Source organism: Spodoptera frugiperda, chromosome 20, assembly GCF_023101765.2.
Source record: "Spodoptera frugiperda isolate SF20-4 chromosome 20, AGI-APGP_CSIRO_Sfru_2.0, whole genome shotgun sequence".
NCBI lineage: Eukaryota > Metazoa > Arthropoda > Insecta > Lepidoptera > Noctuidae > Spodoptera > Spodoptera frugiperda.
In genome coordinates this window covers 12,704,820-12,714,569 of record NC_064231.1, presented here as the reverse complement: position 1 = coordinate 12,714,569, position 9,750 = coordinate 12,704,820, and the positions used below count along the sequence as shown (strand labels likewise).

The 9,750-nt window shown below is 32.4% G+C and overlaps 1 protein-coding gene across 1 annotated transcript; it reads left to right on the top strand.

The window, feature by feature from the left end:
• Window positions 1-851: 851 nt before the first annotated feature.
• LOC118282219 (elongation of very long chain fatty acids protein 7-like) lies at window positions 852-9,258 on the top strand. Its single transcript, XM_035603187.2, has 6 exons — window positions 852-1,174; window positions 2,564-2,754; window positions 3,387-3,524; window positions 6,039-6,144; window positions 7,487-7,623; window positions 8,666-9,258. Exons 1-6 carry the CDS (start codon window positions 1,114-1,116, stop codon window positions 9,098-9,100), a joined length of 1,068 nt encoding a protein of 355 aa, XP_035459080.1. The 5' UTR covers window positions 852-1,113; the 3' UTR covers window positions 9,101-9,258.
• Window positions 9,259-9,750: the final 492 nt, after the last annotated feature.

Here is a 9,750-nt window from a genome sequence, read left to right as displayed (position 1 = left end):
TAGTTTATTTTAAAATACACAATGACTTCTATATATGTTAATTAAAACGAGGAATTTAACAAAGAAAAAGTAGGAACTAGACAGGGACTCCGTACCCTTACTTTTGATGAAATTGAAACTGAACCGTATTCTCATTTGAATAGGTCATTTATTATAACAATAATTATGAATCCATGAATACAATAACCCGATTTCAATTCACAGAATATAATGTAGAAGTATTTATTTATTTATTAAATCTGTGATTCTAATATTATACCTACCTACCTATTAAAAAACTAAGCTTTGCTTGCAGGAATACTTATACATCCTGCTGCCATGATGTACTCTACTTAGTTTCTCAAAACTAAAGAACTTGTAATGTTCATTCATATACATTTTACAAGCATAATCTTAATTCGTACCTTTGACAAACATCTTATGGTATATCTGGAGTTACATAAGCAACGTCACGCCTTTTATCCCTGAAATGGTAGGTTGAAGTGCACCTGCATATTGTGGCACTTAATGCCCCTGTACAATGTACACCCACTTTTCACCATTTGTGCTATAAGTTTCTAGAGCACAATTTCAGAGTCCTAAGACATTTTCGAAAAACAGAGAAACGTCCAATAATGCTTTGCCTAACCCGGGGATAGAACCCGAGACCCCTTTCGGCGGTCACAATGGCTACCACTCGACAAATGAAAATAATGGATATTTTACGCAGGGAAAATAATACTAAAAAGCATTGATTACAAAGTTGGACTACTGTTAAACGTTTATCCAACGCATAATAAGAACATAACTAATGAAAATGTAAATATATTTATACCCCTTAACACTGAATCTATTATCGTATTAATTGTACTAGCCTCGTATTAGTTGTTTAAAAGAAATCACTCTGGTATGGACGTAAAAATGCGGGTGTAGGACAATCGAAAACGAAATAAAAATTAAATTATGAAGATAGGATTTGTGACTTTGAAGAAATTTTTGGAATAATTGTTAAAGAAGAGCTAATATAGAATAGTGTTTTTGATTTTGAAATTTAATTTGTAGAAGACGGACGGTGAAGATTATAACATCAAACAGAAAGTGAAAGAAAGAAGAGAAGCAATATAATAAAGCAAAATGGCGGCTATCATTGGCTTACTATGGCAAGGATACAAACGAGTATTCCAGGATTTACCGGGTAAGCATGCTTTACTTAAGATAATCACGTATATAGACACCAAACAAACAAAATGACAGACATTGCATTGTTGTGTTTCATTGGTTGTTTCATTAAGGTACGTAGTAGTAAATAGTATATTTGGACTACACATAAAGTGAGTTTGTTCCTTTCGATAATAGGTATTATTACAATGACATACAATTATTAAAAAAAACTCATAATTTTGAATTGCCTTAAGTAAAGACAAACTATTCGACGACGTTGACGCCTAGATTACGCTGTTTTTTCATTGATGTGGCGGTAAAAACATTAAGAAGAAATAGATTGCCTCATATGCCATTAATTTATCACTGGAAGATATTGACTTTTGATTGGAAACAAATCATTATAAATAATCTTCAAGTAATTAAAAAAGGGTATCTTATAACTGCATCCACTGGCTCTGGATGCAGTTGGCAGCTTGTCGTGGATAACTACGGGGGCCTTTGTTCAGCAATGGACGTCTCTCGGCTGATAATGATGATAATGATCTTATAAATGCAAAGTCTGCTATGCATGTTATTTAATACATATCTGTAGTGTTTTATACTTAGGATCTTTTATTCATTGAAAATTCTTTAACCACATTCCTAACCTAACCTTATTTTGTACATTTTCTACTGTAGCAACAAAAATTAATAAATCACGAAGTTTTAGTTGAATAACTTTCAATGATAATCGTAGTTTTAAGGTCGCGACTTCCTTTGTTATTTAAATTTACATGCATATTACGCCTAATAAATTGCAAAATCAATTATTATGTTTTTCGGCTTTCTCGCTTATAAATACTTTGAAGGGAATCTCGACAGTCACCGTATCGTCTGTTGCGGAATGCTGCTCATGAATATTAGCCTCAGTATGGCTTGAACTAGTTGAGTTCTTCGTCAACAGTTCCTAGAGTATGCCGAAAATTATAATAATCAATTTAATATGTCTCACGAGAGTTATTATTTAAATATACTTGTAAAATGTACATCATCTCAGAAATTTTTATTTATCACCATAGTTTTTAAACCTTATTTTCTATAGCAAGTCTCAGTAACCTACTTACCTTACTAAAGACAGAACTTTAACATAATATTATTAAAACATTTATCAAGTTTAAAATTTTGTTTGTATTCTTGTACTCGTCATTGTCACCAAAGTAATTTATTCCAAAATTTTAACGTTCATCGTAATTCTAATAAACAACTTAACTAGGGCTGATATGCTATGTTGCAGATTTAGCATCTTCATAGCACATATTACTCGCACCGCTACATAACTTAGTATCAGTGGAAACGGTCACATAGTTTCACAGCTTAGCTATTATATCCTCGCAGCATAGGTAAAAACACGTTAACTGATAAGTTTTTTTTTTACTTTCAGATCCCAGGACTAAAGACTGGTTCCTAATTGCCAAACCGTATCAAACTCTAGCAGTACTTGGTCTCTATTTGATGTTCGTTTTAGAATGGGGACCCAAGTTCATGAGGAATCGTCAACCTTATAACTTAGATAAAGTTCTAATCGTGTATAATTCATTTCAAGTCTTAGCTTGTGGATACGTTTTTATAAGGGTAAGTGATTTCTTTACGAGATGTACGATTCTTGTTTTGATGTCCAGAAAAACCGAAAATTATGTTTTTGAAAAAAAAAATTAAATCTAGAGCACTCCTAAAGGCACCACAGACTTAAATATAATACAAATTAATATAACGAGCTACATATTATATAATTATAATAGTAGTAAAAGCACTCGGTTTCAAATTACTTTCTGTACTTATGGGATGTTCAAATATTGTAAATTCGTTGTCCTTTTAAATCAGACTGATGTAAGAAGATAATGGAAGCAGATTGAAATGGATAAAAATTGATCACATGAAACTATCGGCTCAAAACCTTCCATTATTAAAAATTTAAATCAATGATAATCTTCATTGTGATTCGCTGTGGTAGAATGATTATAATTTTGAATTGTATTACAACTGGCTAGTGCTGAAAATCAGTTTTATTTCTTCTTTCTTTAATTTTCCTACCTATAAACCAAATTCTTATGTTAATTTTGCGTATCTCAAAACTAACAACAAACAATTGGAGACCTTCCAGTCTCCAATTTCCCTAGATATGGTTCAGATGTAGGTTTATGACTCATTATCAAGTTCTACAAGTACCTAATAAAAATGATAACCTTTGTTCCTTCGTGTTTCAGGCGTTACAGGTCGCATGGCTATGGGACTACAAATGGATTTGTGAACCAGTTGACTTCTCGAACGATCCCAAAGCCGTGGAAGTAACGAAAGTTTGTTATTACTACTTTTCATTGAAGATTATTGATCTACTTGATACGGTGAGTCACCTATACAATTCAATCTTACGTCTTGTATCCTTAGTTTTCCATTTGATTTACGATCATTAGGGTACTTTTTCAGCATATATATGCTATGCTACGTTCCTGTGGATGCGTTTGGCTTCCAAAAATCATATTCATTGGTATACTTACCTTAACACTGGTGGAAACGGTTTCAGATAAGCTATGTTTTTTGTATGGAAAGATTCGTGCTATGGATGGCTCTATCACTATCGTTATATGGCATACTCGAGCTGCGCATCTTTCTCGCACAGCTACATAGCTTAGTATCAGTAGAAATGGTCACATAGTTTGACAGCTTAACTATTACATCTTCGTAGCGTAACTACATAGCACATCTCTGGTGGAAAAGCACCCTTAGAAGACTCTAAAAGTATTTTTTTAGTGGGAGAGTTACAAAATATTTTCACTAGAGGATTGACTAACAGATCAAAATTTGTTTTTAATATTCGATTTGACGTTCATAAGTGCCTTCCTGGTTTATTTGATATAAATTATTTTGACTTTGTCTTTAAGTGTCACCTATGTTCACCAGTGGACGTCTTGTGGCTAATATGATGATGCTGATGTTGATAAATGAGAATAATACACGCATACTTAATAATATATTTACTTAAGATTAAGCTTCACATTTTAAATTGTACCATAAACTCAGATACATACGATCATAATGTATCAAATGGCAACAAAATAACTTTCTAATGAGATAGGAATATTAACCAAAGTTATTAATTATTGCTAATGAGCAATAATTAATCAATTCTGGGTCATAATCCTCTATCAGTTTTAAAATCGTTAGGTATATTCATAAGTAGGTACTCTTAATTGGAAATTCTATGCATAGTCGCATTCTCCAATTTATTAGCAATTAATTCTTCATATTATGAATTATTATATTTACATTTTAATTAACCCTTATTAGTTGCTTTATTCTATGATAGGTACTAATTAGTTTTCACTTAGCGCGATAGGTACCTATCGCTTTTGAAATAAATAATTTGCGAACAACTTTAAACTATGTATGTAGGTACACGTGTCATTAGCTAAGCTGGCATTTTAAATGCCTATTGAAAATGTTTTTTTTTATTTCTAGACTTTGAGGAAGTTTTAAATTGACGTACAAGTCTAATAATACTAATATTATTAATGTGAAAGTTTGTTTGTTTGGATGTTTGAATGTTTGCTCGTGAATCACACTGAAATTATTTTGATGAATTTTGGTATACAGACAGGGTATTGACAGCTGACTTGGGTGGTAGGATATTTTTTATCCTACGGGAATGCGGGTTACTGGTAGATAGCTAGTACTTACAATAAAGTAGGCACTAAAAGTAAAATTAAGAGAATAGGTGTTGAGGATCCCTGTATCCTGAAAAATCTTCAAAAATTTGAGAAATTGGGAAGGGAAGCAATTGAGCCTTCCGTGGTTGTGCATTACATGCATTAGTATATTTCTAATTCACTTTCACAATCTAAATTAACTAAGGTAATGTATTCCAGCCTTGTACATTTGAACAACAGTGACCTGCGATGTTAAACAATTCTAACATACTTATGTTAGTCAGGAATTCCATGTGATACGATTAGAAGGATATATTTTGATGTAGGTAAGTTGAGCAAAAACATGGTAAGAACCATGTTTATGCTCAACAATCGTAAAGCAAGAGCGAACCCATGAAACTGATTGTTTTATTTTAAATCCGACCAGGAAACACCAGTTCAAATAAACCTGGAAAGCCGTTCTTCTTTGTTCGTTTGACTTAATAATTTGGTATCAATTTTACAACTATGCTAACTATATAAAATGAATCGTTAAATGTGTTGCTAAGCGCAAATCTCGAGAACAGCTAAACCGATTTCGCTAATTCTGTTTATTTTTGTTGAGTTTGTTGTTGTTAGGAGATAGGAAAAAAAAATATTTGCACAGAAAAAGATCCAAGACGAAGTAAAGCTCGTGAGGTTTGCTAATTAATAATGATTATGCCTTTATATTGTATCAAATGCACGTCACTAGCGTCATTCATGTCGCGTCATCTATTGCACATTAGCCATACGATATGTTTACTAAAATTGCTACAGTAATTCATTAATTATGTTATATTCATTATATGGGACTTATAACACAAATGGTGAAAAAATATGTACATTGTAAAGCGACATTACGTGCCGTAATGTACACCTCTGCCTACCCCTTTGGGTGTAAAAGGCGTGACGTTGCGTATGTTATGATCATAACTAATATTTACCAACATTACAATTATGCGTTTGAAATAATGAATTTATTTTTGCTAATAGGCTATTGTAGTTCTACGTGGAGGACTAAGGGGGAGGCCTTTGTTCAACAGTGGACGTCTTTCAGCTGATGATGATGATAGGAATAGGCTACAAAACAGCACATTTACACGTCAATATTTTAAAAACGTCTAGATAAGGCCTTTAAATGCCTTTTTCTAGATTACATGTATAGAAATCTGAAAGTAATTTTCTTTTCAGGTATTTTTCGTGCTTCGCAAGAAAACCAACCAAGTCTCCTTCCTTCACATATACCACCACACGGGCATGTGTGTGCTAATATGGGGTGCAGTCACCTATTTACCAGGTATATAACACATAGTATATAACAAACTACATCCATACTACCTATATGTTTGTTTGTTTGTCGTTTCTTCACATCGCAAAAGGAACGCTGCAGCACTCTCCAAAAAGAAAGAGAACAAGAAAGAGTCTAACCCCTCAATTTTCTCAAATAAGTGGCGAAATTTGTATGGAACATTCCACAATTTTGAAAATAGACAGATAAATCTGCCACCAAACCCTTTAAAAACGCGAGTGAAATCACGGGCAGAGCTAGTACTATTTTGAAATGAAATGAAATGAATTTCATGATCAATGGGTATTGAGAACCTTAAATAAGTTAAGATTTGCTGTATCTATTAACACATTGAACGCCGTGGTGGTTACCGGTGACCGACATTAGCGGAGGATTTGCCTTCAACAGTTTTCTATTGGCAGTCAAAGACTTAAACTTCAGTAAATAATAACCTGTACCTTTAGTACAAATTAGCTTTACGTTTCTATAACTCTAATCGTAAAGCAAACTCGAACTAAGAGTACAGTATTGTAACACTGTGTGGTTACAATAAAAACAATTGTCAGTATAAAGGTCACTAACCTTTCAAATTCAAATTTGATGCAAGTAATCGTACCTAATGTACTGTTTTCCATTGATTTATATTTTAGACACAAAACAAATATTAACATGTTTCGGAATAAATAAAATAGGTTAACAATACATTGGCTTTTATAAAATGCCTATACGTAGATTGTAGGTAATTAATTTGTAAGTCTAGGTAAACTGTGTACAGTTAGTACATAATGATATAAAGGAATGTGGAAAATACAAAGTTACTTGGTTAATTTATTTAATTCATACAACTAACTATACGTTAGTATTATTCACTACTTGTAAGTAAAATATTTTGTTTCGTGTGTAAGGCACTCACTTTTTAAATGTAAGTTACCATAATCTCTACACATAAGGTTGCTTTTGTACATAGCCTTTAGATTAACTTCTGTTACCAAATTTTTCAAACATCTCCTTCATTGTGGCTAATTATTTTCATTCCCTAAGCCTCTATCAATTTGTATTTTTTGGTTTTGTCCAGTTTATTATTATATCTACTTCCACGATTTTGTTCCAAATCTCAAACAGTACGACTTACTTGCTGATAAATTCAATAGGGTCTACAATGACATTACAAGTTTTAAGTTAAATAGAACATTTTACACACATAACGTCACGCCTTTGTTTTTTTATCCCCGAAGGGGTAGGCAGAGGTGCACATTACGGCGCGTAATGCCGCGATGCAATGTAGAACATTTTAGTATATGATTAAATGTTTATATTATAGGAAATTATAAAACTCTTCTTGATTTTCCAGGTGGCCATGGAACGCTGATTGGTGTGATCAATTCGTTTGTCCACGTCGTGATGTATGCCTACTACTTACTGTCAGTCGTCATGCCCAGTGTCAAGAACTCTCTGCGGATTAAGAAACACGTCACCCAATTGCAAATTGTGAGTATATAAGGTTAATCTTACTTGAGAAGGTAACATAAAGGATAGTTTAGATTACTACCGACATTCGATTCGATGGTTTGATTCATGAAGTCCTGAGGTCCTTTAAATAGGACAGAAAGCGTCGACAGAGGTTCTCCCTTACGATTAAATTTGACATATTTTTTTTAAATAATGGCTATTCTATAAGCAAAAGTCTCGACGTTTTGGTTACCGTAAAACGGGGTGAATAGAAACAAATCGGGGGTGAATAGGAACAACATTTTGTGGTGTTTCAGTAATTTAGAACAGTTTACACTATCAAATATTTTTATTAATTCATTATTAGAACCAAAAATGCTATATTAAAACCAAAAATATGAAAACAAACTAATAATTCTAATAAAAAAATTGTTTCTATTCACCCCATTTCACCGTTATTATAGATTTTTTTATATTTTTTCTGATATGGTCAGGTTATATGGTTAGTTTGATCAGCCAATAAACATGAGACCTTAAACCTAAGTGACAAATAGCAATTAATACTCAATAATGTCAAGTTCTAACCCAGCCTTCTGAGTCTTAATTGGCATATACAATGTAAATATACTGAAATACCTAAAAACCAAATTATCAATTCTAAGTGTATAATATACAATGCAAAACACAAGAACCACATTGTATGTGATTGCTGTTTTTGTTCAATGCACTTACTGTCCCCACATTAAAGTAAAATTATCTGCATGAGATGCATCTGTTAAGTTGATAACATGCAAATCATCTTTAACGACCTGACAAACAATTTTAGTCAATCATTTGAATTGTGACAACATTTGATCCAAGACAGTTGTTTTGGTGTTTGCATGGTCATAAAATCTTATACTTACGCAGAATTAACTACGTTTTTCTTCTTGATTTATTATTATTATTTTTTTATTTCTATCGCTGCTGCCTCATCATCCTTTATTTTGTTTGATACTGGCACCTACATCCACTTTATTTTTTGTATTATTTCTAAAATATATGTACAGTTGATAGTAACCTAATTCTTTAATATTTTCAGCTACAATTCTTCTGGTGTGTCGTTCACATGGCGATAATAGTTTTCAAAAGCGACTGCGCCTACCCTAGATGGACAAGTGCAATGTTCTTGCCCCAAAACCTGTTCATGCTTGTTCTTTTCGTCGATTTCTATATCAAGACCTACATAATTAAACCAAGGCAACAAAAGAAAGCACAACTGGAAACTGCCATACTGAAAGACCAAAATAACAATAATGGTAATCTGAAAGCAGCTAATGGAATGAAAAATGGTAAAGAAATAAATAATGAGAAAATTTATGTGAAGAATGATTTGAATAAGGCAGTAAATGGCAATGGAACATCTTATGATGGATTCACTGGAACTGTGAACGGTTGTGAGAATGGAAAGGGAAACCCCAACTGTGGAAGTGCCAGTTGTAGAGCAAACTGTCATAAGCATTTTAAAGGAGAATAACTAATTGATAGCAATCGATTCACTATGTTTAGTTAAGTTTAGTGTAGTAGTTTAAGTTCTGAATTTATTAAGTAGGTATTATTTACAACATCGAAACTACAATAATATTCTTAGTGTTATTGCAATAAAATAATATTGTTTTATTTATCGCCCATTACTCATTAAGTTTGTTTAAAAAAATGTTTTAGTTAGGTTTGCTTCACCCATTAAGATTTTTGATAAATCAGGTTCTTGTATTTAGTTCCACTAAACTTATATCTATAATTTACATAAATATATCGTAGGCTCATTGCAAGAAATCATTACCTGCAATGTTGGACAATGGCCTAATTTTGATACATTCTACAAAATGCAAAAACCCACTTATTTCTTTCTGGTACCTATATTTTAGTCGTCCACTATGGTTAAAAATGTATTAAGTAATTTTTTTGCAATTAATGATTTTTGACCCTAAGCCGATATTTTACTCACTTAAAAATATAACAAACTACCTTTCACCACAATCGAACTAATTAGATTTAGCACAAAGACATTAAATTAACCAACTAATGCTACGTAAGAACAATTCAGCTTGCGTAACAGGTAACAAATAATGGCCTATTTCATTCGATTCCCTAACAATATTACAGTATTTAAATCGTATGAGTCAC